Here is a 25,240-nt window from a genome sequence, read left to right as displayed (position 1 = left end):
AGCTCGGATGAAAAGAAGGTGCATTATCACGGGGACGTAATGCCCGGGCTAGGCGAAGATAGCGCTGAAAGGTGCATAGGTAGCTGTCGCCCACTTTTGAGCCACATTATCAAGCCACTACCTGCATATCCCTTTATTCGTGACTTTCAGCCCTGATCCCTTTTTCCGGGCTCCTGGACTTCTGAATGCCCTCTTTTCCTCCCTTGGTACGGCTGAGTCCCTTACGTAGTACGACTGAACAGACTGTTGAACCAGGTTTCCTTTGTTCTTTTCTTGGAAGCATAAAAGGCCTTCGTTCCTGTATTATTAGATTAGAGGGGGACAGACAATTCAAGACCCTTCAAGCCACTGTCAACTTTGATCACGGGCCAGAGTAGGAGATAACGGCAGGAAGACAGAGGACTCCAACGCTTCGTGTAAGTTTCATTCGGCCCGACAATTCCATGACTACCTCGGAGAGCTACCAATGTACTTTCTCTTGCAGTGCGAAACCGCCAACTTTCCCCATGACTCCCGTCTTTTCTCGTTCTCGCGGTGAAAGCTACCAAACGTCTGCCTTATTTCCCGCGAAAGCGAAATCGGCCAAGTGCTGCACTCCCCCCATCCGGCCCCATAAGTGGTCGCCCAAATAGGGTGAGCAGTGGCCACCCAAAGAGGGTGAGCAGTGGCCGCCCATAGAGGGTGAGCAGTAGCCGCCCAAAGCTGATTGAGCCGTCACCCTCTTGGGCTAGTTAGCTGCACTCGCCCAAGACTGGTACTACCTACCTGAGCTGAACACCTGCCAGCCAATTGGCGAGCTGGTTCACGCCACCGCCGATGCCCGTGATCCTCTCCGTGTACGTGTTGGAGTCGTTGGGCTTCTTGTCCGACACCTTCTCCTCGAGCACGCGGACCAGGTCGGCGTAGACGCGGCCCTTCATCTTGCCCTGGATCTCGCACCACGACTTGCGCTCCAGCTCGGCACTGGCCGGGCTGTTGTTCTTCCTGTCGACCCACATGTCGGGCAGCCGCCAGTTGGTGTACGTATTGGGGTGTCCGGCGCGCACGCGCACCGGCGTGGCGATGATGTTGAAGTACTCTTGGCAGAGCCGGCACGTGGGCTTGCTGGTGCCGATGTACTGCCAGTTGTTGAAGAAGCGGTACGGCTGCGTGCCGCCCTCGGTGCGAGCCAGCCAGTCGTGCAGGAGCATCTCGGCGTGGACGACAGGATCGAGCTTGTGGCTCCATTTCTCTTCCAGTTTGGCATTCAAGTCGTAGCGCTGTAAATCCGCGGCGTGCTGTTTGTGCGTGCTGGTTTCGGCCGGCGTGTAGCCGGGAGCGCGGTTTATGATGGCCTCGGCGCTCTCGGGGAGGAGCTTCAGCGCCTCGGCAGGATACGGCCCGCTGGACCGGACAGACTGGACTTCGAAGTCGCGGAATAATTCCGTGTCGGCCCAAATGTGGTGAGCGTGGACAAGTGTCTGTGCCGCGTACTGGTACGACAGGAGGCGTCCTGCGCTGTGCTGGAGGGTTGCCCAGCAGCCGCCCTTGGCCATATTGTCATCCTCAACTGCGCGTGCCTCGATGTACCTCTGCAGAGGCGACCTCTTGGATTCCTGAATGGCCTTGATGCATTGGATCATGGAACCGATGTCTTTGTTGTTTCGCCGAAGCTCGTTAGCGGCTACTCCCAGTTTCGGGATTCGGGGGGCAGCTCACATTTGTCGCTCTTCTGGCCGCTTGTGACGTCTGGCAGGAGGCTCGCTAGCCTCTGCAGTGCTTCACCTGCACTTCTCCCTGTTTGTAAAGTTCTCAGCTCTTGTTTGTGATATGCTTTCCAGAAAGCCACCTACCTTCCAAGTCACTGGTATTGCATCTCTTGATGCACGTCTGCAGCTCCTTGGAGAGGGAGGTGAGATAGGCCCGCACGCGGACATTATTCCAAAACAGAATTTCATTCAAGAGGCGGTTTTCCATAACCTCGTCAGAGTCGCACATGTTTGCTTCGATGTTGACTTTGAGGATGTTGAGGACGGCGGAAAGACCTTCACGACAGTTCTTCAGCGGTACTTTGGTCCTGCGGTTGGACGCGAAAACGTAGCATATCCGCCCATTGTCTCGGATGACAGCGAGTGCAGTGACGGTGTTACCCTTGGGTTCGAAGTCGCATATCTGGGCTAGTTTGTTGACCAGTGTTTGGAACATCTCCTCCGGAGACTGGTTTGGATTTGGGGGTGCATCGGATGCTTTCCGAGACGGGCCCCGGGGACAGATCTCGTTGAGACATCCGAGGAGAATCAGTGAAGGAAAGAAAAGTTTCCGCAAGTTGGTTTGTTGGGTCTTATCCAGAAGCACAATCGTGCCAGGGAAGTCTTGGACTGCTGCAGACGGACATTAATTACCAATTTAGCTCGTAACTAACAACGAAATATACGCAAATAATATAGGTAGCTTACGGCCCATGCCTCTCGTGATAAATTCACCACTGCCTCTCTTTTCCAGATGATCTTCTGTCCGCCTTCCGTGAGTAAAAGGGCTTGAGTCTCCGCGTGAGAAAAAGCTAGTTGAAATGAGTCATGCGGGACAAGGAAAAGGGGACCGACCTAGTGACTGTAGCATGGTCCGGGGGCAAATACTCGACGAGGTTTTTGAAGCCCGAACGGGATGCGAACATGCAGGAGGCCTACCTTTGTTGCATTTGCGACTTGCGGGTCGACCAACTTCCAGGTAAAGCGGTTGGGCCGCGTGGCTCTCGATTTACCAATGCTGCAGCTCAGAAATGCCGTGGAACATAACCCGCATGGGTAGCGCTGTAGGCCTCCTCCCAGCGGTACTTCATTGGCTGTTCATTGCTTGACTCTCTGCTGGAGCCTACGGGCACGACCTGTAAAAGGAGGCGGAGCTAGGTCCAAACTTACTTCTAGGCCAGGCCTTGGGGCAGGCGGCAGATTGATTGGCCTTGCTGCTTACCAAAGTCCCAGCTTCTGCATTTTGGATGTGCTGCTAATTGTTATTAAAACGTGACGGGATAAGCCGATTGCTGAGGGGTTCTCCCATCCTCCAACGTCGCTCAACCCCTCCTCCGCCGTATTCGTGACAGCCAACAGCCGCTAGGATGGATCTAGGTGACGACGGCGAGGATGATCGATGGCGGTTCCGGGGTGAGTTAACGTTTTCTCGGGCCCCACAGTCTCGCCTGATGATTCTGACGAGGAAAGATTGCTTCACACCCGGACTGGTGACTGCCGAGCTTGGCCCATTTGCCGATGAAGGCTTGGCCGTCTTGAATAGTAAGTCTGGCCACCTATCGACTTTCTCGGGACCTGCTGACATGGCCTTGTCAAGGCCGCGGCATCCAGAACGAACCGACGGTCAACCCGAAAGATATTGCCATCGGTCGAGACTCCGGTCCACCGGCAGTCCTCACCGCAGAAAGAGACCAGGATTATGACTCACAACATACCACTGCATACGACCCAGGTCTATATGACACTCGACCTTCAGACGACCAATCGTTTTACGACGACTATGGTCCCGGTGTTGCCTACGACGGCGTTGAGGCGGTCTCGGCGCATATGGGAAGCCAAGTTACTCCGCATTAGTCGGGGAGCTCAGTACTACAGCCCGGGGATTCATCTCCCCAGTCGCCGCAGTCTGGCTTTTCTTATAGCTCATGGTCACCCACCGGCGAAACGTACAGCCAATCTCGTATCTCTTCTCCGACCGACGCTCATTTTGTTCCGACAATGTTTCTAGACAAGCCCCCGGACGACACCACGGCACCATTTCAGTCTCCTCAGTCTCCTCCTCTACGCCATCGTACGGGACCAGGCAACACAATCGTTTGCATTGAAGGCTCCTGTGCTCGAAACCCAAAGACATTTACAAAGGCCGGGGAGTACAGGCAAGCTACTTCCAGTACACCTTTGCTCCGCATCTACGAAGACTGACGTGGTTAATATGGCAGAAAGCACACTAAGAAACACACCCTCCCGTACCTGTGTCCTGTTGACGGCTGCCCCCGGGGCGTTCTGGGTGCAGGCTTTTACCAACGCCGGGATAGAAACAAACACCGTGATAGCCACTCGGCAGCCGCGTCGTTCCGTTGTCCGGTCGAGGGCTGTGACAGCACCGCGACAAGAGACTACAATATGGTCCGGCATATGAAGGACCAACACAAGATCAAGATCAAGAAGGCCGACTTGCACGCCTCTGCCATCGTCCGTAGTCGTCACCAACGGTAGATAGCTTCATTGTGAAAGGGGTGTATGTTATGGGCTTGGCCTGCCTAGAGTGGAGTGGTTCGGTATTTCCTATTGTCGTCGGGATGTAGCCATCTATCATTTAGCACTCTAGACCTCTCACATCCCGATCCTGCCTACTATAATATCTTCAGTGCAACTTGAATTGGCTAGATGCTAACAGCCCAATACGACGATGTACATTGACGTAGGTACACAAATCATTTTTTCCAGCATCTGTCACAGCTCGCTCCACTTCGTGGCAACCAGCATCACGACCAGCCCTTGCACACCCGTCAACCACGCCCCGATCCCGAACCCGCCCTGGACGTCGCCGCGCGCAACCGCATACGTGACAGAGATGACTCCGCTCGCCAGCAATGCCACCAACATGGCAGCAAGAATCGTGACTTTGTTGAGCCCCTCGACGATATGCACGCCCCAGCCCACAACCAGGTCATTGGAGCTCCCGCCCTGCAAGATGCTCTGGTGAAGTTTCTGGGGGATCCGGTTGCCCCAGAGCAGGCGCCGGTGCCCCGCCTGGTGCGACAGATGGTGCAGGAAGATGTTGGCCGGGACGGGCGGCGGCTTGAGTGGCCACGGATGGTAGCCATATCCCTCGGCAGCCATCTCGGCCGCGCTCGGTATCGCCATTGGCTTGTCGAGGATACCCACTCGATGGCGGTCTTCTAGGGAGAACTTTGGAGAGTGAGCGAGCGGGAAGAAAATTGAGAGGAGTGTGGAAAACGACGTACCTGAACAAAATGGACGTCCACCGGCTTAATAAAGAAGTACTTAACCCGGAAGCTGCGGGCTTCAAGGTACCGTTCCCGAATTCTGCAGAAGAACTGACCATCTTCTTGCACGTCTGTGATGTCGATCTCGGCGAGCTAGTGCTAGAACTCGCCCGTGTTAATGCACAGCTCGATGAAGCGCTTCTGCGTCGCTCCCTTTCCCGTGACATGAGGAGGCTGCGCCGCCATGGCAGCCGGCTGTTGTCCTTGAGGGTGGCCTCCTGATTCTAGATCTTGGTCGAAAGACGGTAATTGCCGGGAAAGAGACGAGGGTGCTGGCCGGGTGGCTGATGTTGCACCGCCCTGTACGGTAGGAGGGCCTCGAGGCGGAGGCTTCTCTGTGGTATGCTCGCGCTGGTTGTCTTGGCAATGCAACATGCCCCGTAGTTGTTGCAAGGAGTCGACATCCGACTCTGGAAAGTCCGCATAAAGATCATCTCCGCAGTCCTAGACAGGAAATTGTCGATTAGCGGCGGAATCTAAAAGGCTGGAACTCAAGGTCTGTCTTGTACTGACTCACGCAGATCCAGTCCAATCTTTGGTACCCCTTTTTCACAGGGGGTCGAAAGAAGCGAGAGACTGATCGCAATACTTTCGTATAGGCCAGAGACATGTAATCAGATTGAGGACTCGTCCTCAAAGCTTGCCGCCAAGAAGAGGGCCCAACAACCTGGACCTCTCTACTTTCCAGCTCAGGAGTTGGATGCCCAGAGACGACTTGACGCAGCCCAGCAGCGTCGACGTCTCTGCTTTCCGGTTCTGGGGCGAGATTTCCAGAGACGATTGGGGACGGCCTAGTAACTTGGACATCTCTACCCTCTCGTTCAGGGGTTGGATGCCCACAGATGATCGGAGACAGCCCTGAAACCTGGATCTCTCTGTTTGCCGGCTTACGGGGGACCTGTTCAGAGATTTCCGGGGCAATTTCGGCGGGAGACAATGCACCCCCCGTCACGAGGCTAGAAGTGACACTAGGCCAGTCAACCCTGCTGTGGTCGTTCGAATGCCGGGAAAGAGGGCTGCTGGGAGCGGGCATAGGTTTCCCGGGTTCCTTTGCAACCTCTGGCGGCCCACGTTCCGGCCATTGCTTACGGCCACACCACTCCACGTGGGCACTGTGCGCCTCTTTGTCGTGAGACATATCGCCACACCTGCAAATATAGGTATTCGAGGGCATGTGTAGATTCTTGCATTTTTCGAGGTGCCGGCGGTACAGATCTTTTCGTAGGTTGGTGTAGCTACAAGTACATGTGAATTTTGGTTGGTTGAGGCTGCTGCTCTGGAGATTTTCCACGTGTTTTTTACTTAGGACATGTCTTTCCTTGTTTTTTCTGCTGGCAAAGGTCTCGGCGCATAGCGTGCACATGAATCCGCGTAAATGATCCACTTCTCTTGGGGCTGAAACAGCGCGAATAGATTGGCCACTACAATATTTGAAGTGTTAGAGTTATACCACTGCAGTAGGCACGCAATGTGACTTACACTACGGCGGGAAAAGCGGGAAAAGCGGAAGAGCTCGCGAGTGATGGAGTCGAGTTTTCTGTCTGCTGATAGGTATCCCACTCGAAGCCACTTGGGGGGTCGAATGTGTCAATCTCGAGGTGGCCTATGTCACAATCGAGCAAGGGGGAGACCGTCAGTGGGTAATCTGGGGTAGTCTCTTGGGATTTCTCTGCCGAGCTATTTGGAAGGAGAAAAGGGTGGGACCCCCATTCCTCGTACTCGTACTGGGGTGCATGATAATGGTCCGCCATTTTTAATCAATGTTCGCCGAGGTCATTGGGGGAATTTGGGTGACAACAGGAAAGGAATAATGTGTCAATCGCTCCATGGGCAACCTTACAGTTATACGTCGCTCATTCTACAGTGATTACATTGGCTGGTCTCTCCCCAACGGCCCAAAGCTTTCCTCTCTCCTCCTTGGGGCCAGTAGAAAGACGCAGTGACGTGGGTGATTTATCTTGGCGTCGAGGTTGTGCTGCATTTGTACTACCGGAACCACATCATCACTGCAGCATTGGAGCCTTGAAGTAGGGCCTCACCGCTTAGGGATGGAGGTTTTTGCGTTGCTAATATAGTACATGCAAAGTACAACCAGCCCCTCACGTAAGGCGCCTCAGGTACCTAGGTAGCTAGCTGATTCGCCAGCAGAGACAGAAAAATGCCTTGAAGGCGACTACCCGGCCTGTGAATCTCAAACTCCAAAACATAAACTGCAAGATGACCACAGCCTCACACCCAGTGGCAAACTCTCTTTTATGTACCTAATTACAGTACCATGCACTTAGAAGCCGGCGGTGCCGACATGTTGTTACACTGCAGCCACTACCACCCTCCCAAGACCAAGCTCCTCGATAAAAATATCGGCAGCCTTCTCGCCAACGGTAAGGGCGGTATTGTTGGTGTTGGCAGTAACATTGCCCGGCAAGACGCTCAAGTCGGCAATCTTCAGCCCCTCAATCCCGTAAACCCCGAGCCTAGCGTCCACGACACCGCACTTCTCATACGGCCCCATCTTGCAGGTACCCAGCGAAGGCCAGGTGGTGCCGACGCTCTCGCGCAGCAACTGCTCGATAACGGCGTCGTCGGTAGCCGTGTACTTGATATCCTGCACGTCACCCGCCAGCGGGCCGTCTTTCTCGACGCACGCGGCGCCCGACGCAGCAGCAAACGGCGGGTGTCCGCCCGCGACCTCGCCGCGGTAGGCCGCCATCCGCCGGACCACTTCGCGCTGCTTCTTGTACGCCCACACCTGCTTCCTGATGTCAAGGCCGCGCGGGTCTGAGAAGAAGCCCGTCTCAAAGTCGATCGCACCACCCAGCTCCGGGCCCGTGATGTGAATGTGCCCGCGCGAGTATGGGTGCACGGTGAAAGTCGACGTGGATGGGGCCATCATGGCTGTGGCGGTCTTTCGGGCCTGGGCCGTGATAGGTTTCGAGCTGCAAGTCAGATTGGACTTGTCAGCAGGTAGCGCGGCTTGTCTCTTGGATATTCACGGTCTCTTGGGCTGCGTACCTTTCGCAGGTAAGGCAGCATGTCCTCAGCCGACCAGCCGGGGGTTTTCCACGAGTCAAACTCTGAGCGCTGCGCACGGCTGTACATCACCAGGTTAGTCAGCGATCCGCCGCCGAGGACGCCACCAGAGGAGACAACGGGCGCTCTGCCGGCGAGCTCCTTGGCCTTGTTCTCTGGTAAAAGATGTTGGTCTTGGTAGCGGGTGAGAGGTTGGCCATGGCAAGGGCAGGCCATGGCAAGGGCAGGGATGTAAATGGTCGGCGAGCATTATTGGGGCCGCCTTCAATGACCAAGACGGACAGGTCTTTGCTGGCGTCGGCCAGTCTTGCAGCAACGACACATCCGGCGGTTCTGCCTGTGGGAACCAGTCAGCTTTGAGATTTTTAATCGCCCTGGGTCAAGTAGGGGTTGTTTTCCCGTCTCACCTCCGACAATGATGACGTTCACCTCCTTGAGTTCACTGGGCAACTTGGTGTAAAGCCCCATTGTCGCACATTGCTGGCCTGAAATTCTGTATTGTGTGACTGTTTTCTGTTCGGGCTAGAGATATGGTGCGAAACAACGGCTGGGCCAAAAACCGAGTGCCGGCTGCAGCACTTTAAGGAGGTCGGATTGATGCAGTAGGCCGAGTTACGCAAGGGTACCTAGGTAATTAGTTTCAGTCAGCAGCCGCCCCACAAACAACCAACTCGCAATCCTTCCTAAATCCCGGCGGTCTGGTTGGAAGTCAACAACAGATATGTGGACACGGCGCAGTCAAGACCGGCCGGGCTAAACACGCCCCCCTGCCCGCCGGCCCGCCCCGAGGCCCCTTTTCTGGTTGCAGAACGGATGGAAACATTGGACCAAAATTTGACCTGATGACGAAACAAAACATGGACACCAGGCCAGCGCCAATAGCTGCCAGATAGTCAGCCCATGTTTGTATTAATCTGGATGTGTCCTGTGGGACGTTGGCTCTTTGCCAAATTCGGCGCCATAGTGAAGGCGGGCAGAAAGAACTTGGCACTCCATCATAAAATCGGCTTGGTTTGATCCGTGTTATTGATGACGGCTTTGGGCATACGGTCTTGGACGACCCAACCTATGACCGGACGACCGGAGATCAGACTAAACACGCGGGCCTGGATCCCAGCCATCCCTAATAAAGGTCGCGGCTACTAGGGCTGCAAGGGATGAAGCGATAACTATTCAGATCGTCTGCTTGTTTGAGAAATAACCACATGGCCTGCCTGTTCCAGATTCACCCTCGGCCTAAAGGTGAGCACCACACGCCGTCCGACCTGCCGACTGTATATGAGGACCAAAATAGCATGCATGACCTTGAGCTTTCGTCTCCCCTTATTTCAACAAAGCTAGACTTGGCACATAAACTAGTCTGGAATTAAATTAAACAGAACCTCGACTTCCATCTCGCCATACCAACGGTGTGTTATTGCCGAGATTACCTACGGAAAAGCCGCGCCGACTGCATAGTAGGCATCTACTGCAAGACCAAGGCCTGACGCTTCCCGACCAAGTCTGGGCGAAAATAGTTGAGCTGCATCCCAATGTAGAGGAGTATATCGATGCAAAATTCCTCAAGGATGTTCATCTTAAAATAAGTGACCCGATAACAACGCATTGGAGTTCAAGTGAGCTTCTAGTATCCCAAATCAAGCTTTCATTTTCTTATATAAACTATTAATTACTAATATCACACCGCAGAGAGGTAGTCTACGAAAGGCATCGTCTTATGATTTGGATCTTGATTACGACTATTGGTGCGTCTAAGCGGTAAATATTCAGGTCCAAAATCAGCCGCTGGAATATCGACTAAATCCTTGGTCTTCAATCCCACCACAGCGACACCCTGCAGAGTGATTTCCTTCTCTCATCTTTTTCAGCTAGGCGAAATTATTCTACCTGTAGTGCGTCTTTCCAAGCCATAATCATGTCTACTCGAACTCCAGAAGACAAGAAGACCCTATTAGATACTGTTCAATCATATCTCCTTAAAGGATTGCATAGAAATTTAAGTAAGTGGTCTCGAGTACAATGCAGCGCCGATAGAAAGTCAGGTTTTCAGGTTAGGGGTAGCGGGGCAGTACGGGCGGTACGGGCGGTAGTCATAAGCAAGCCCCACTGTTGCTAAAAATAACTTGACAGGAACGCCTGTTTAGCATAGTGGCTAATGCGTTGCACTTGTATCACATCGACGATATGCAAAGATCACTGGTTCGATTCCAGTAACAGGCAATCATTTAATTTTTGCTTTTTTGTTGCCCGGAGCCAGATAAACATTCCTTCATTCTGCTACGTTTCCTACACTAGTATTAGAGGATTTTATTTAGTTTTACATGATGCAACAGCACGGTTTGCTAAAGCCGCCAGCGCACGCTTCCTCGAGTGCACTTCCCTGCAAGCGACGCTGATAGCCGCGAGCGCTGGTCAAGTCGCAAATTGCTGTTGATCCCGAATTAAGAAGTGACTGAGCGCTGGTGCATTAAATGCACGCACGACCTTGCGGATCTCGGCAAACCCTGGGGGGCAGGCATCGAAGTCTCGAATATCTGGGGTCATCACCCGTTCAACGGACTCACCCCGATCCAGGTCGTCTGATGCCTCCTCCTCGTCTGAACTTTCACTCGTCGCGGTGCCGCCCGGGGATTCCATGCCCTGGGCTCTATGATTGCGGTATCTGGCGACGTGGCAGTCTGCGCAGGCGATGGTAGCGCCGTACAGGAACTCGTTGCTAGGGAACTTCGGCCAATCCGATTGGTCAGTATGCCCCATCCCAATCCCGAACTTGTTATGCGACTCGAGAATTTCGATGAGGGGCTCGAACTTGGCGACCACGTCGATCAGCTCGTCGCTGTACCCAGAGAGCGCGTGAAAGCTGCTCCGCGGCTCCTTGTCGACCCTTCGATACTTGGACTGGGACCCTGGGTCGGACCATAAAGTTGCACGTCGGAGTCTAATGCAAAGATGAGGTGCTTGATATTGCGGCCAAAACGAGCCTTGTCTCTCTACATCGCACGCTCTAGCATTTCCGTCGACACAGGTTTGCATAGCATGTCACTCGCCTCGTGATCTGCCTCGAATGCTCCGCCAAAGTCTCCCAGAATCACCAATGACCTGCGGGAAGTCGACTGAGCATCCTCTCAAGTTCGCATCCTGCGCCATCTCATCAGCCAATGGTGAGTGCAGCCAGGCATTGGATTCGTGGCCGTCCCAGTGACAAATAGGCACCCAGTTTGGGTTTTGTGGTGCTGCCTCTTACGCTCTTCCAGGAAGCGGAAAGTGACCCGTGTGCGAGTAGCACAGCGCACGGCAAAGCTGTGCGATAACGTGCCAGATGAAACCCTCGGGAACCTTGCGTCGAGCTCGCTTTTGCAACATGATCACGTCGTAAAGTGTACCGCCGTTGTAGAACTTGTACAGGAGCGTGGCATCGCCGGGGCCATGGTACTGGAAGTTGAGCAGTTGGGGAAGCGGTGTCACGGGTACGTCCAGCGGCAGCTGTCGCTTGGCAAGGACGTACCGGAGTGGGCTGATGGTAATCTCGGCCGAAATCTTATCACGCGCGTATGGGCTAGAAATATTGCGTGGCTCAGATGAAACACTACGCAGCTTAAATGAAAACCCTTTTATATTTTTCAGGGCGATCCGCTCGTACGGGGCGTCGACTGCTGAGAATTAGTTGAACTGGATCATGGCGAAGCCGCCCGGGCGCTGGTGCAGGTATCGTGAAGGCCAGAGTTGGTCCGAACGAAAGAGGTCAGGCTATTTGAGAGGATGCACGATAATGGCATGCCCGCCTTGGCTGCTCCATAATGGATGATAGTGTATTAGCGAGGTTGTGTGGGGGAGAGGTTGTGCGGGGGAGAGGTTGTGCGGGGGAGAGGTTGTGCGTATTCGAAGTCAGTGAAGGTGGGAGCCAAGAAGATCGTACGCACGGGTGAGTAAAAAGGTACGCACAGCTAAGCAAGAAACTACTGACGGTTGAGGAGGAAGATACGGTTGAGGAAGACTTATCACTAAGACTCATCACTTTCCTTTCACATCGCGACTTTTCCTTGTTTCAAATGGAAGGTCAGCTAAGCAGTCAGCACAAAAGAAATTTGCCTGGTGATAGAATTCGGGTTTAATACGTGTGCGGGTGGGATTTTGGAACGGAAATACAATGAATACCAAGGACTTGTCTGGATAATTATGGTGAGCTGAGACCATCATCCTAACACGAGATTTATCTCAGTATTTGAGCTGATCGGCTTGGTTGAAACCTGGATTCCATCCGAAGATCCAAACTTCCCTGATGTTGCAAGAATGACATGATCTTGCAGCTTGCGAGTTTTAAATAAAGCGGCAATGTTTCAAGAATATGGCCCTCGGTCGCAGACAGTGTGCTCACAATAAAGAGTGAAATCGATCAAAACAAGCTCTCTTTGTGGGATAATAGAAATAGAAGGAGACCACGATTAAGGAGATATCAACAATTCCATACACTGGCCTTCCATGGATCCATTGATAAAGAATTTAGCAAGCGTTTGCATTGACTAAAATAACTAAAATCACTCGAAGATTTGGAAGCTGGAGTTATTGACGGAAAACTCAAGAATTAGGTCGATCTCACGTACTTTCCTAGGTCGATTAATAGGTCAGCTTGAAGCGTAAGATGGGGTGGCTGTTTGGAAGACTGTTTGGAAGATTATGCTTTTAATCATATGAGGATAATGAAGCTATTTCGCAGAACCTGCAGATGATCGCCGTTACTTTTAGCTATTAATCACCAATCACCATTTCTCACCGGGACTTGATGCATTGCAAGTGGCTCAACTCAAGATGTGCTCAAGATGTGCAGTGGCTAGTTCCCTTGCCAATACGGACGGGAGGTTATCAACAAGCCCTGGTGAGGGGAAGCGAAATTAGTGTTGTCAGCTTGTGCCTTTCCATATCCCACCTCCGCCGTCCTTGGACTTAAAGTTCCTACCATAGAACCTAATAGGAAGGGTCCGTATCTTACGCTATTAGGACCCGTATCTTACCCTTCATTTAGGGCCCGTATCTTACTCTTCATTTACTACCAGTATCTCAGTCATACTTTCCCTCCAACCATAGATAAAAGCCGAGAACATAGATCCGAACCAAGACAGACAACTAAGCCAAGCATAACCACCCTAGGAAATATTCTCAAATCATAAGCCCCGTCAGCCCGCCCAGCACCATGCCGCCCAGCATGGGCGCCACCAGGGGGAAACCTAGCCCGCCGCCATAGCCGTCGCCCTTGGGTCTGCCGTATGATGCCCGTGGAGCATCCCAGCGGCCGCCACCATACTTGCCGCAACCGTAGCCACCATAGCCGTAGCCATACATGCCGCCATCTGGGCGGACATAGCGGGGCTCGCTGCTGCCGGCACTGCCATGGCCCTTGTCGCTGCTCTTCCGGCGGACGTCACCATCACTACTGTGACCATCCTCGCCCTCGTAGAATACCTCGAGCATGTAGGGGCTCAGGGGCTTGACGTGGGAGACGCCGGGGAAGGTGTGGCCGGGGGGCTCGAGGTAGACGCGGTTGCGGTCGTCGTCCTCGCCGAGCAGCTGCGGCTCGCCCGAGGCCATGGCGTCGCACATGCCGCGGCGCAGGATCTGGTGTTGGCGGTAGAGGTCGCGCTCCATCTGGGTGCGGCGCTCGCGCTCGGCGGCGCGCTCCTCGTGCGTCGTGCCCGTCAGCCGGTCCTTGAGCTTGCGGCCGAAGCGGCGGTGGCCCCCTCGCCTGCCCGACAGCTGCACGCCGGGGTCGCTGCCGCCGGCCTCGTCAGCCAGAGCCGCGGCGTGGGCGGCGGCGGCCTCGTCGTCGGTCGACTCGATGGCAATGTCGTCTTTGCTGGGGCCGCGGCGGCCTAGCCCCGTGATGCCTTGGCGGCGGATGCGGTCGCGCTCGGCCGGCGGCAGCGAGCTGACGTACTGCTCGTCGTCGTAGGGGTGGTGCCAGATGGAGCGCGGCGGGCTAGTGTTGACATCGACAAAGAACTGGTGCTGCGACTTGGGGTCGAACTCGCGCACCCATCCCGCCGGCAACGCCCTCAGCTCGTCTTCCATGCTGCGGCGCGCGCGGAGGGGGATCCCGTTGCATGTCCGCGACGGGAAGCCCGAGGTGGAGGCGGCGCTCGAGCCTGAGCCCGTCGCCTGCTCGTACGAGGGAGGCCGGTCGGGAGGTGTAGCCATGGCTGTGTCGTCCCGAAGCAGAAGATGAAGGTCCTGTGTGTGCCAGTAGCCAGTTTCTCTTTTCGTAAGTTTATTGAGCCGATGTTGGTACCGTGGCGAGTTGAGAGTGTCGAGAGTGCGGGCGAGGGCCACCAAAGGATTGAACAGGATGTGGACCGAGTTGATGATGGCGATGCGCGTCACAGAAATCTAATAATACGGGTCAAGCTGGTTGATGGAAGCTGGTTGATGGACACAACTGGGGCACAACTAGGGATCAATTACAGTTCCATGACGATTGCTGTCCACTTTTACTGCTGTCCACTTTTACTGCTGTCCACTTTTTACCGCTACGACTAACAAAGGCATTGTTCTGAGAAAAACCGTAGTTGCAGAGTCGGGGGCTTGGTTATAGATGAAAAACTCCAATCACTCATTGGGCATCGAGGCGTAGAAACAGAGTGGGATTAACGCCATGAGAAATACGGTTATCAACGTGTTGGTTATCTCCGCCTCACTGCAATGGTCTAGACTCTACAGGAAACGATATCGGGAGATGAGGTTCAAATGACAAGCACCAACATGGAAGAAAAAGGCGAATACCTAATAGTTGAATCAATAGTTGAATCAGGAATATAGCTGTTGGATTCACCAGGGTACCGGTACTGGAATCAACAGGGCGTAACTGTACGCCGAAAAGCTGGTGGTTGAAGTGATGGATTGTAGATGTGTCTTCTTCTCTCTAGCTTTCTGGCAGTGCCAGAAAGCCCCTTCTTATACTACTATTGTGGTGGCGAAGTGGGTGGCGAAGTCTCTATCTAGAACCTTCGAGGCCCTTCTGCTTGACACATTCAAACAATAGCCTACCTAAAGTGGCTACATGATGTCTGCAGACCTATCACCAACAGCGTCTTAGTTACTGCCCTCTCCCTCCAGCGGAGCGCCAGGAGGAGCCGTTCCGCCAAAGCTATTGAACAGGTCGGCGAGAGCCTGGGCGCCGTCCTCGCTCAGCATCAGGTCCTTGTTCCGCGCCGTGAGCTCTGCCTTCTCAGCAGCGCGCCGCAGCATTGCCTCCTCAAACTCGCGCAAGCGTGGGCCGAGCGCAGCCTGCCACTCAGCAGCACCAGCGTGCTTCCCTCCCGACACGGCCTTGCCACTGAGCGCGCCGGCCGAGTCCAGCGCCAGGGTCAGCGTGGTCTCGACGGCGCCGGTCGCCGCGTTGCGGGCCGCGTTGCGGGCCGCGTTGCGGGATTTCGCGGCGGCGGCGACGCGGTGGACCCATTTGACCGTGTTCCGAGGCATTTCCTGCAGCAGCAGCTGCGTGAGGGCGTTGCGCGGCATCTCGGGGCGCGAGGCGAGCTGCCGTCGTCCGTGTAGAGGATGGCGCCGCGCGAGTCCAGCACGCGCATCGCCTCGGAGCAGTCGCCCAAAGCGGCTTGGAAGGCGTCCCAGAGCCCGCACTTGCGCAGCACGGCCTGCCCGGACTCGGCGTGCAGGTCCAGCATCCCTGACGGCAGGGCCAGCGATTCGGCAGGGCCAGCGATTCGGCTGTGGGTTTGTTGCGCCGCTCGTAGACGGCCGCGGGAATGCCGCGGCGGTGGAGCTGCAGGCCCAGTGCTAGCCCTGCAGGCCCGCCACCGACGATGGCGATGCGCGGTTGGAACGGGGGCCTGGACATTTTGCAATTGTGGAGGAAAACAAGGTCAGAGGTTGCTTTGCATCGAATTTCTGGCGCCTCGATCTGCCTGTTGCTTGCTGTCCCGCATAGCTTCTCTTCTCTCTCTTTATACACGCGATTTTGTTTTTCTCTGTCGCCATTTCGAGGTCTGGTGGACTCGATTCGAGCGTTTCCAGACCCCGCCGCCCCTGAAGATCGGCCCCTATCCGTCCCGACACGCTAACATCGGCCGCGCATACCCCTGTATTTTTGTGCAAGCCTCAGCCGCGGGGTCCGAGCCGGGGAACGGCTCCTGCCGTCTTCGCTGGGCATACTCCTGTGCCGGGGTACTCTAGCAATAGCTATAATTAATTACATTCTAGGGGTGCCGGGGTACTCTAGTAATAGCTATAATTAATTACATTCTGGCGGACATGGGATTTTTTGCCAAACTCGCCGTTCAGCATAGGCAAATCCTACATCGGACCTTAATTCTGATGGGCGGTGAATTTGAGAGGATCGTTGGACGCCCAATGCCTGTCGGTCTCGGATTCTGGTTAGCCAACATCGGACTTGGTCGGGGCATTCATTCTCTAGCGGAATTCAACCACGAAGACCGCGGGGATCGGATTTTGGGCAGACGTCGAGGCCCGCCAAGTCTCGAGTATAAGAAGGAGGGTATGTCCAAGGGAAGATGGTGGGCTTGATGGTAGAGATCACCACCATCCACACATCTCTTCTTGCTCACCATCTCTTCCTGCTCACCATCTCTTCTTGCTCGCCATCTCTTCTTGCTCACCATCTCTCTACGTCACCTCTTGCCCTAGCTACAGACTCCCACACTCTTCCCCTGGGCCGTCTCAGACGCACCAAGCAAGACACACAGCTTCGCAGCCATGGCACCGTCCAATTCTGAAGTGGAGAGCGCCATCAAGGCCACCCTCAAGACGCACCTCGACGACATGCTCCGCGTCTTCAAGGACAAGAGCACCGCGAACGTGTCGCGGATGCTGACGCCCGACGCCACCTTCACGCTCGCGCCGGCGACGCTGCTCAAGACCATGGGCGCGCCGCCGACCTTCTCCATGACCAACGCGGAGCGGGAGGCGCACTTTACGCAGCAGTTCCCCGCGCTGGCGAACGGGGACATGGAGGTGCTCGAGACGGTGGTCGACGCCCCCGGCCGCAAGGCCGTCGCCCACTTCCGCGGCACCGTCACGCTCGTCAACGACACCAGCTTCACGCTCGAGAACGTCCTCATCGTCCACTTCACCGACGACGGCACCAAAATCAACAAGACGGTCGAGTTTACCGACGCCGCCACGACACTGCAGTTTGTCAGCGCCGTGCGCGAGATCGCTGCTCCCAAGGGCCCGTGAATCTTGTTTGGGCTGCCGCGCTTGTCATGTTCGAGTTTCTATGGTCGCCTGTAGATACACATGTCTCGGTAGCTTGTAATAGACTCGTGTGTTTACTGGAAGCTGATATCTGACTTGCGCCTCCTTTTGCGAGTCTCGAACTCTTGTCGATGTAACGCAAGGCCCCTTGAACAGATCTGTGTCACGCTGGTGAGCTTTGCGCGACCTTTGATGTCAGGCAGTCACCGTCTGCCCCTGCTGTTGCGCTGCGAATCCCATGCCACTCATCACCTATGCACTCGTGGCAAGGTGCTCGCGGCAAGGTGCTCGTGGCAAGGTGCTCGTGGCAAGGTACTCGTGGCAAGGTTTTGAGTTATCTGCGCCTCAGTGTCTCATTATTTGTCAGCTCCCTAATGCAGCCCCTTGGGGGCCTTCGGCAGTTGGAGATTGAGAAAGCCGTGTTCCCTTTCCATTGAGTGCGAGAAGGATGACGGTGGACATGCCCCAGCCGACTCGCCAACTCACACAAACTCGCAACCGTAACTCCTCCAACAGCTCGTATTCCGCATCCCGCCCTGTCCCATTTTCTTAGACGTCTTTTTCCATACTTTCCGCCGCCGGTACCGAACATACCACACGAGAGAAGGAAGGCCGCGACGGTGCGCCAGGCTTATGGGCATGGACTCTCAGAGCGCGATGGGTGGATGCATGTGGTGCAGCGTCTTGGTGATATCCCAGCGGAAGGCTCATTGCAACGCTGCACTCCTTCCCTATCAGCCCTGTGCCTCTCTAGGCCCTACAACCAAGGTCTCTCGGGGTCTTCAGGACAGGACCCGGGTCCCTAAGAACCAGGACTCCATCTCCCGGTCGGCGATTTTCAATGTGATTCTGCGCGGGACCGGGTGCCAGGGCAGGGAGACTAGTCCAATGATGATGCGCTCCTCAACCCGGCGGGATTATCCCCTCCACGGTCGCCGACGACTTTGCGAGGGAACAGCCCCAGCGCGAGTGCCCGTGACATATCTCACGCCCTCGAGCGTCCTCCTCTCCACGCTGCCATCATAACCGTCATCGTCATTGAAAGAACCGACCACGGCAAAGTCGACACGTTCACCGTAGCGAGGATAGCTGCGCACGCTAGGAAGCGGGCTTCGATGCTGCAAGCTGCTTCCTCCGATATTCAAAGCCGGGGGCCCGCGTCCGCTGCCCGTGATCGTGGTGACTGGACCACGGCCCGCGTGCTGCTGCCGGCTGGATGTCTTGTCTGCCGAGTGCGGTACGGTCGCCGTCAGTAAATATGGGCTTGGTGCTGTCCTCTCGATCGCTACCACCATGGTGCGATAGTAGATGACGGGGTCGTGCTGGTCAGGGCGTGTGTCTTTGTCGACTTGCATGTGTGCATTTTGATGCGCTCGACCGGCGTTGATTGCTGTATTACGGGCTAGCAGGTCCGAGCGGTCCGAGCGGTCCGAGCGGTCCGTCGTGGCTACATTTGTGCGCTGTTTGGTGTGGTTGTTCGTGTTGGTGGTGTGCATGTAACGAGCTCGAGGAAATGATGGAGGAAATGATGGCACGGGTGCGAATTGCTCGCCCTCGTAGTAATGGTTGTCCGCCATGGTGCAGCTAATCAGGTGCCGGGCGGTCGGTGACAGGTGCGAGAAGATAGGTCCGGCTGATGGGATGATCAGAGCCGGAAATAGGGTGCCCTAGACGGTATTTTCTGCTCTTTCGGTTTGACGGAAGGTGGGAAGGAAGAAATACCGAGAGAGCTGCGAGCTTTCAACGATAGCTTAGCCCAACCTTCGAACGGCCTGTCAGATCCGCAGCAGACGCCAGCATGTCAATGGCTTGTTGCCCAGCTTTGGTGGGATCCCGCCCCTCCCAAGAAACCGGGCAACGCGTGGCGTCCCCGGGATGCAGGCTGCTGCATGTCGAGGGTATCGCAGACTCCACGGCTGGGCGCCGTTGCTTGGGTCGTGCATGACACCCGCACCAGCTTGTGGAGTAACACCCCAGCTCATTGGGCCGTAACGCAGAAGGAACCAACCATATGCATGCAGTAAGCAGCGTGCTGGTGACGTGGTGGACCCTGACCAGATGTGTAACATACCCGATTTTATTTCTCGGCCAAGGTCACACCACCTTTACCAGGCTAGCTAGATTTCATCAATGACATGCAATTACGATCGGTGGAAACCCCAGACCCACTCGTCGTGCAGACCTTGACCAACACCATTATGATAGCCACTCCTGCCCAACACTCCCTCCCCTGCCTAACAATCCCCCCCAACCATCACTTCGCTCCTTTACTGCAGGGGGATCCTGCGCGTTCCCTTGTTGGACTCGGCCTTGGGGACCTTGACATCTAGGATGCCGTGCTCGAACTTGGCCTGGACCTTGTCTTGGTCGACGGCGACAGGGAACGAGAAGACGCGCGAAAAATCGCCATAGGACCGCTCGCTGAGCCAGTACTTGGGAGTCGGCTTCTCCCCTCCAGTGTCGCCGCTCTCTTTGACCTTGCCGTTCCCCTTGACTTGCGACTTCTTTCCACCGCCCTCAATCTTCTTGTTCTCGGCGCCGTCCTCGATCTGGCCAAGCGACGGGTCGCCCTCGGTGTGCTTGTGCTCGGCGTGGCCACGGACCACAAGTGTTTGGCTGTCGGTGAACTCGACGACGACATTCTCGGGCGGCACGCCGGGCAGCTCTCCCTGCAGTTGATATTCCTTGTCGTGCTCGGTGACGTCGAACTTGGGTGAGAAGGCCTGTAGAGCGCCGCCGTTGCCAGTAGAACCGCTCTTGCCGCCGATTGACGCCCCGACCTGCTGCTGCGCGTACTTGTCGAACTCGTCGAGCATGCGGAACAGGGATGAGAAGCCCGGGGCCGCCGAGTGCGTATAAGAGTGCGGGTACCAGAGAGACATGTTTGGGGTTGGTCTAACTCTGCGAGAGCTGCTGCTGGCTAATAAGACGCCGTTGATTCCGCTCCGTAGGAGCCGTGGTGCTAGTTGTCGGCTAGGAAGACGGGTGAGGCAAACTCGCATGGCTCTGTTGTGTACAGAGAAGAGACGGTGGCCGGGCAAAAAGAAGACCTGAGACGCTGCATCTTAAATAACCACAGTTCTTCAGACTAGCCTAGGAAGGGGAGAAGAGAAGAGAAGGAAGGGAAATGGCAGGGGGAAGACATCTCCGGATCCTTTTTGAGAATTGGGTCATCGAAATAGTCAAGACCGCAGCTAGCCTGCCCCTTAGGGGTCACCAACGCGTCTGTGAGACTGGAACCATTGGATCATGCAAGCTCTTCCGTCATCGGCACTCTGAAAAATGTCAGACGCGCATGTCCTCAGACGTGCAGGCGACAGTACTGCACGAATCCTATTTGGAAAAGCCAAACCGTACAGGTGGCAGCCCCCTCGCCGCCAGCCGATCTGTTCGTGCTCATAATCCAAACAAGTTATAGTTTCGAAGGTGTTGGAGGACCAAGCAGCAAGGTGCAGGTACGGTGGGTACTGTAGCTTACCTGTACGGGGAGATATCGGGGTACCTTGGATCTGCTCAGGCATCTCCTCTCGCCCTCCAAGTGATTACCGGACCCGTCACTATGAAGTCATGAAGTGGCAGCCAAGAGCCCGCCAGAGCGAGCCCGCATGCATGCGAGTTTTGAATTTTCAGGCCGTGCGTAATTCCCTGAGTGATAATTCCACCTTTTCTCCAAGAGGTTCGACCGCGTCCCCTCCCCCCCCGCAGCCGACAATATCCGCCTTTCCCTCGTTCTTCCCAGATCGTACATACCAAGGCCATGTACCTAACCGATAGAATCAACATCCATACCGCACAATCACTAATCTCATCTCCGTTTCTAATAGTCCACGAGAGGCAAGATGATTGTGTGCTAAACCGCGCTAGATGTGACTTTTTCGACACGCTGGATTCGAAAGGGGAGGATTGCCGATCCGCCACGAGATCAGGGGCTCCCCAGGCATCTCGCAAATCGAACAACAAGCGCTGCAAGCAAGCGCTGCTTTTTCCGGCCTGTGCCCTCCCGCATGTACAAGACTAGAATAATACAATTAGTTATTTCTATTGAGAGCAAATCGCGGCTAGCGCGATGCTGCGAACTGGGGGTCTAGCCCTTCACAGACTTTATGCTGTATGCTACATGGTAATATATGCGTGGGTATCTCTGGTCCGCCTACCTTACATGTCTGCCGTTGCCGCTTCAAGTTGCAAAAATTCCCCGCCAGAAATAGGGCAAGTTCGGCTCCATAGCCGATAATATCTAACCATTCCCTAAATAAGAGCAAGGAGAAAGAGGTAAGGAGAAGAAATATCCCGCCGCAGAACAAAACAAAAAGCCCCGCTATATATACCGTATTAGGAATGCTCTTCGTGTTTCCCAATATGGACAGATAGGTATCAATAAAAACAAAACACAATAAAAACAAGACACAATAAAAAGACAAAAACGCAAAACCAACAAGGACTGGGAACATGCCGCTGCCGCGCCAGCCTTCGCAGATCAAAACGCCAGAGAGATGAAAATAAGGCGCAAATGTATGCGAAACCCGAGAATGAATTTGCAAAGACGGGGTTTGGCTACCGTCTGCCCCACGCTACCTTCTTTCGAGGGATATCGATCGACTCGTCGCCGCTTTCACCGGATCACAGGCGTGTCGCCGTCTTTTCCGATCTGCTTGTCCGTGACCTCAACATTAGGCTGCACTTTGTCGGACGCCGGGACAACGGAATTGTCGGCGGAGACATCGATGGGCGGCAGTCTATAGTCTCTGGTTTCCAGAAGCCAGCGAGCCAGGGTTTTGATGAGGTTCTGCTTGTCGACCGGCTTCGGGATATAATCATCCATGCCATGCTCAAGGCAGCGTTCCCTATCACCCTTGAGCGCGTATGCTGTCATGGCCACGATGGGAACTCGAATCCCGTGTTCTCTGATCCTCGCAGCCGCCTCGTGGCCATCCAGGATGGGCATATTGATATCCATCAGAACCAAGTCGTAGGCGGCGGGCTTGCCACAAACCATGTTCACGGCCTCGGCTCCGTTAGAGGCCAAAGCCGTGTTTTTGAACCCGAGCGAACGGAGTAGGCCAAGCATGACCTTTTGGTTGATGACGTTGTCCTCAACAAGGAGCAGTGTCTTCGTAGATGCGGAAGCCGCTAGCTCTGAAGCCCGAACAAGAGCGCCGGCACTTGGAACCTCGAGCGGGGAGCCGTCCGGGTTGAAGCCCCGCTGCCGCCAGTCCTGGATCTGCTCCAGGTTCTTGATCTTTTTGAATCGCGCCGTGAACCAAAAGATGCTTCCGTGGCGGTCGGGATTGGGGCGGTATCCGATTCTACCCTCCATAAGCTCGGCTAGAGACCGAGCTATCGAAAGGCCGAGTCCGGTACCCTTATACTGCTTAGTCGTTGTAATATCATATTGAGTAAATGGCGTAAACAACAAAGCCGTAGCGTGTTCTAGAATCCCGATGCCAGTATCAGTAACTTCGGTGAGTATCAGGTAGCTGACCTCATCCTCTTCTTGAACAGTAGCCCGGACCCGGATGCTACCCTTCTCCGTGAATTTTGCGGCGTTGCTGATGATGTTCTGAAGTATTTGCCGGTAGCGCAACGGGTCGCCCTGGACAGACTTGGGCAGTTCCGGGGAGAGAAAAAGCTCAAAGTGAACAGCCGGGGGCAAGGTGGGCTGCACACTACGGACGACGGACGCCACGGTGCTGCTAACTCCAACGATGTCCGATTTGATAGAGAAGCTGCCAGAGGCCAGCTTGGAATAATCAAGGATGTCATTGATGACCTGGAACAGAACCTGGCCTGACTCTTCCATAATGTTGACGATGTCTCGCTGCCGCTCGGAAAGGGGGGTATCGATGAGGAGAGAGCACGCCGAGAGGATTCCGTGCATAGGAGTGCGGATCTCGTGGCTCATGTTGGCCAGGAAATCCGACTTGAGCTTCTCGCTCTCCTCGTAGGCTCTGATGAGGCGGGACTCGGCCGACTTGCGTTCGGACAAGTCGCGCGTAACCTTGCCAAAACCGACGTGCACGCCGTCCTTATAGACTGCCGTGATGATGACATTGGCCCAAAAGCGGGTGCCGTCCTTTTTGTAGCGCCACCCTTCGTCTTCGACACGGCCCTCGCGCAGGCAAATCTCCAGTTCCATGCCGGGCTTCCCGATGTCGAGGTCCTCCTTGCCGTAGAAGACAGAGAAGTGCTGGCCAATGATCTCATCTCGTTTGTAGCCCTTGAGTAACTCTGCACCGGTGTTCCAGGTAGCGATCCTGCCATTGGTATCCAGGAGGAAAATGGCATAGTCTTTAACAGCCTGAACGAGAATCCGGAAGGCCTCGTCGTTGGAGAGACCAGGCCTGAAGAGCTCCTGGTCGGCTAGGGCGACTGGGGACTCGCGCCACTCAGTGACTATGGCCAGCAGCTCGTCCTCCTTGAAGACGGGGATGATGCGAGCGATCCACGATGAGGTGTGTCTATAGATGGCCTTCGTGGTGCGCACGGCACGCGAGGAGATGGCGTCGTCGATGGAGGCCGCGATGTGACCGGTGGGGTCGCCGAGCGGCTGTAGATGTGCCTGGAGGAATGATAGCAAGTCGCGGCCAACACACTGATCGACAGTGACGGCCCAGTCGGCTAGGAAACGGGCCGACGCCCTCGTGATAGCGCACGACGGCGAGAGAATCAACTGAGGCAGAGGAATCAGGTCGAAGAGGAGGGCGAGGTCGGGTGGGTGCGAGCGGGGATCGGTCGACGAAGAAGGGGCAAGGGCCAAGGTCGGCGGTGGAGTTGGGGGTAGAGAGGTGGGCGGTGTGTTATGGTCGCCTGTCGCGGCGCCGGAGCCGTTGCCGTTGACGGGACTGCCGAGGCGCTGAAGAGTAGCCATTTTTCGAGATTGGTTTCCTGTTGGCGAAAGTGCCTGCCCGCTTGGTTGCGCTCGCGCCTCCGCCCGACACACTGGACTGCAAGTCTAGAAACCGCAGGCTGGTATCGCTTAGTGGCGGCGTGTGACAGGGCGAAGGATGATTGATAGTCAGGTTGGTGCGGGCGGGGGCAGCTTCTGCGCGGCCGAGCCGATCGGATGGAAGCTTGGATTGCAACGCCAATCTAGTCTCTCGTTGGCAGTTGTTGCGGCCAAGAGCTTTCCAGCAATTTCTCTGGGGCGCGGGGTAAGGAGCCATGGCGTTGTGACGTCAAGCTTACTTGGCGCCTCGGTGCCCACCGGCTTGGCCGTGTTTCACTCCAGGCTAATCTGGAAGGTACATACCCGAGGTACCTAGGAACCTAAGGCAGGGGGTAAGATTCTCACAATCAGCAACCCAATCTTCACTTCACATTAGGGCTACAGACGGGAATCGATAAAGTTAGTTCCAAGTGCTGTTTCGGTATAGAAGAGCCGACCCAACAACGAAATCGCCCATCAACGAAATTGACCCACACCATGCCCCACACCTTGCCCCACACCCACCCTACGGGCGCAAATTATCCGTTTCTACACACAAAATAATTAGCCAAAAAGTACTCAATCCTCTTCTTCAGCCTCTCTGTATTGCTCAAGCCCACGGGCGATGATTTCCCGAGCTTCTTCGACTGCATGTGGCTGATTTGGTGCCCGGGCCGGTCTTTTTCGCTTGGGGGGCATTTGACTAGCTTTTTGGGCGTTGTCAACGTCCTGAATACGTGCGAATTTCTCATTTCCATCTTCGTCCATATGGCTCGAATGTTCAAGGATCAATATACGCCATTCGCCCGGCGTTTGGGGCATTGTTTGGATCAGGTAGACCTCCTCGAGCCACTTTAAAGCGATTTTGGCGTTGCTCCAGCCTGTTGTTGAGTAGTCATACTTCCAATCCGGGAATTCGGCTTCCAGGCTGAAGTCATCGGGAAAGTGTTGCCCTTGAAGACTGGCCCTGGTAAATATGATTACGGGCTTTAAACGAATGGCCCCTGTAGTGGCGCATTCGATAACTGTGACCCAGGTAGTTGCAT

The 25,240-nt window shown here is 55.1% G+C and overlaps 14 protein-coding genes and 1 non-coding gene across 15 annotated transcripts; 4 read left to right on the top strand and 11 right to left on the bottom strand.

Moving 5' to 3' along the window:
* Nucleotides 1-409: 409 nt before the first annotated feature.
* B0T26DRAFT_775810 (uncharacterized protein) lies at nt 410-2,442 on the bottom strand (the record flags this gene model as incomplete). The annotated part of the gene is made up of 4 exons (XM_060446604.1): nt 410-1,663; nt 1,699-1,776; nt 1,833-2,360; nt 2,436-2,442. 4 exons carry the CDS (start codon nt 2,440-2,442, stop codon nt 762-764), a joined length of 1,515 nt encoding a protein of 504 aa, XP_060296232.1. The 3' UTR covers nt 410-761.
* A 1,283-nt stretch (nt 2,443-3,725) lies between these two features.
* B0T26DRAFT_647750 (uncharacterized protein) lies at nt 3,726-4,223 on the top strand (the record flags this gene model as incomplete). Its single annotated transcript, XM_060437931.1, has 2 exons — nt 3,726-3,877; nt 3,947-4,223. The coding sequence occupies 2 exons, from the start codon at nt 3,726-3,728 to the stop codon at nt 4,221-4,223; spliced, it is 429 nt and encodes a 142-aa protein (XP_060296231.1).
* A 143-nt stretch (nt 4,224-4,366) lies between these two features.
* Nucleotides 4,367-5,110, bottom strand: B0T26DRAFT_775806 (uncharacterized protein; the record flags this gene model as incomplete). Its single annotated transcript, XM_060446603.1, has 2 exons — nt 4,367-4,919; nt 4,976-5,110. Coding segments are annotated over 2 exons (594 nt in total), but the record flags the coding sequence as incomplete, so codon positions are not given.
* A 6-nt stretch (nt 5,111-5,116) lies between these two features.
* B0T26DRAFT_751495 (uncharacterized protein) lies at nt 5,117-5,824 on the bottom strand (the record flags this gene model as incomplete). The annotated part of the gene is made up of 2 exons (XM_060445378.1): nt 5,117-5,461; nt 5,699-5,824. The coding sequence occupies 2 exons, from the start codon at nt 5,822-5,824 to the stop codon at nt 5,117-5,119; spliced, it is 471 nt and encodes a 156-aa protein (XP_060296229.1).
* Nucleotides 5,825-7,324: 1,500 nt separating this feature from the next.
* Nucleotides 7,325-8,633, bottom strand: B0T26DRAFT_802571 (GMC oxidoreductase-domain-containing protein; the record flags this gene model as incomplete). The annotated part of the gene is made up of 3 exons (XM_060447054.1): nt 8,455-8,633; nt 8,030-8,384; nt 7,325-7,970 (listed from the first exon to the last, which is right to left on the bottom strand). Exons 2-3 carry the CDS (start codon nt 8,261-8,263, stop codon nt 7,326-7,328), a joined length of 879 nt encoding a protein of 292 aa, XP_060296228.1. The 5' UTR covers nt 8,264-8,384; nt 8,455-8,633.
* Nucleotides 8,634-10,181: 1,548 nt separating this feature from the next.
* On the top strand, nt 10,182-10,267 carry B0T26DRAFT_t150. Its single transcript has one exon. It is a non-coding gene; the product is annotated as a tRNA-Thr (tRNA).
* A 57-nt stretch (nt 10,268-10,324) lies between these two features.
* Nucleotides 10,325-12,059, bottom strand: B0T26DRAFT_675742 (uncharacterized protein; the record flags this gene model as incomplete). Its single annotated transcript, XM_060439875.1, has 6 exons — nt 10,325-10,333; nt 10,529-10,581; nt 10,612-10,953; nt 11,049-11,146; nt 11,292-11,620; nt 12,012-12,059. The coding sequence occupies 6 exons, from the start codon at nt 12,057-12,059 to the stop codon at nt 10,325-10,327; spliced, it is 879 nt and encodes a 292-aa protein (XP_060296227.1).
* A 1,142-nt stretch (nt 12,060-13,201) lies between these two features.
* B0T26DRAFT_675741 (uncharacterized protein) lies at nt 13,202-14,236 on the bottom strand (the record flags this gene model as incomplete). Its single annotated transcript, XM_060439874.1, has 1 exon — nt 13,202-14,236. One exon carries the CDS (start codon nt 14,234-14,236, stop codon nt 13,202-13,204), a length of 1,035 nt encoding a protein of 344 aa, XP_060296226.1.
* A 771-nt stretch (nt 14,237-15,007) lies between these two features.
* On the bottom strand, nt 15,008-15,404 carry B0T26DRAFT_709899 (uncharacterized protein). The gene has a single exon (XM_060441954.1). The coding sequence runs from the start codon at nt 15,281-15,283 to the stop codon at nt 15,128-15,130; it is 156 nt and encodes a 51-aa protein (XP_060296225.1). The 5' UTR covers nt 15,284-15,404; the 3' UTR covers nt 15,008-15,127.
* Nucleotides 15,405-15,512: 108 nt separating this feature from the next.
* Nucleotides 15,513-16,498, top strand: B0T26DRAFT_296726 (uncharacterized protein). Its single transcript, XM_060434224.1, has one exon. It carries the CDS (start codon nt 15,596-15,598, stop codon nt 16,226-16,228), a length of 633 nt encoding a protein of 210 aa, XP_060296224.1. The 5' UTR covers nt 15,513-15,595; the 3' UTR covers nt 16,229-16,498.
* Nucleotides 16,499-16,768: 270 nt separating this feature from the next.
* On the top strand, nt 16,769-17,251 carry B0T26DRAFT_675739 (uncharacterized protein; the record flags this gene model as incomplete). Its single annotated transcript, XM_060439873.1, has 1 exon — nt 16,769-17,251. One exon carries the CDS (start codon nt 16,769-16,771, stop codon nt 17,249-17,251), a length of 483 nt encoding a protein of 160 aa, XP_060296223.1.
* Nucleotides 17,252-18,023: 772 nt separating this feature from the next.
* B0T26DRAFT_296723 (uncharacterized protein) lies at nt 18,024-18,945 on the bottom strand. Its single transcript, XM_060434223.1, has one exon. The coding sequence runs from the start codon at nt 18,844-18,846 to the stop codon at nt 18,187-18,189; it is 660 nt and encodes a 219-aa protein (XP_060296222.1). The 5' UTR covers nt 18,847-18,945; the 3' UTR covers nt 18,024-18,186.
* Nucleotides 18,946-19,437, bottom strand: B0T26DRAFT_296722 (uncharacterized protein). The gene has a single exon (XM_060434222.1). The coding sequence runs from the start codon at nt 19,336-19,338 to the stop codon at nt 19,045-19,047; it is 294 nt and encodes a 97-aa protein (XP_060296221.1). The 5' UTR covers nt 19,339-19,437; the 3' UTR covers nt 18,946-19,044.
* A 99-nt stretch (nt 19,438-19,536) lies between these two features.
* B0T26DRAFT_675737 (30 kDa heat shock protein) lies at nt 19,537-20,151 on the bottom strand (the record flags this gene model as incomplete). The annotated part of the gene is made up of 1 exon (XM_060439872.1): nt 19,537-20,151. One exon carries the CDS (start codon nt 20,149-20,151, stop codon nt 19,537-19,539), a length of 615 nt encoding a protein of 204 aa, XP_060296220.1.
* A 1,649-nt stretch (nt 20,152-21,800) lies between these two features.
* B0T26DRAFT_296713 (uncharacterized protein) lies at nt 21,801-24,598 on the bottom strand. Its single transcript, XM_060434221.1, has 2 exons — nt 24,519-24,598; nt 21,801-24,358 (listed from the first exon to the last, which is right to left on the bottom strand). Exon 2 carries the CDS (start codon nt 24,135-24,137, stop codon nt 21,882-21,884), a length of 2,256 nt encoding a protein of 751 aa, XP_060296219.1. The 5' UTR covers nt 24,138-24,358; nt 24,519-24,598; the 3' UTR covers nt 21,801-21,881.
* Nucleotides 24,599-25,240: the final 642 nt, after the last annotated feature.

The sequence above is a fragment of the Lasiosphaeria miniovina genome (assembly GCF_030549165.1).
Source record: "Lasiosphaeria miniovina strain SMH2392-1A chromosome Unknown B0T26scaffold_4, whole genome shotgun sequence".
Classification (NCBI taxonomy): domain Eukaryota; kingdom Fungi; phylum Ascomycota; class Sordariomycetes; order Sordariales; family Lasiosphaeriaceae; genus Lasiosphaeria; species Lasiosphaeria miniovina.
Note: the sequence above shows the minus strand (reverse complement) of the source record. Positions and strands in the feature narration are given on the sequence as shown.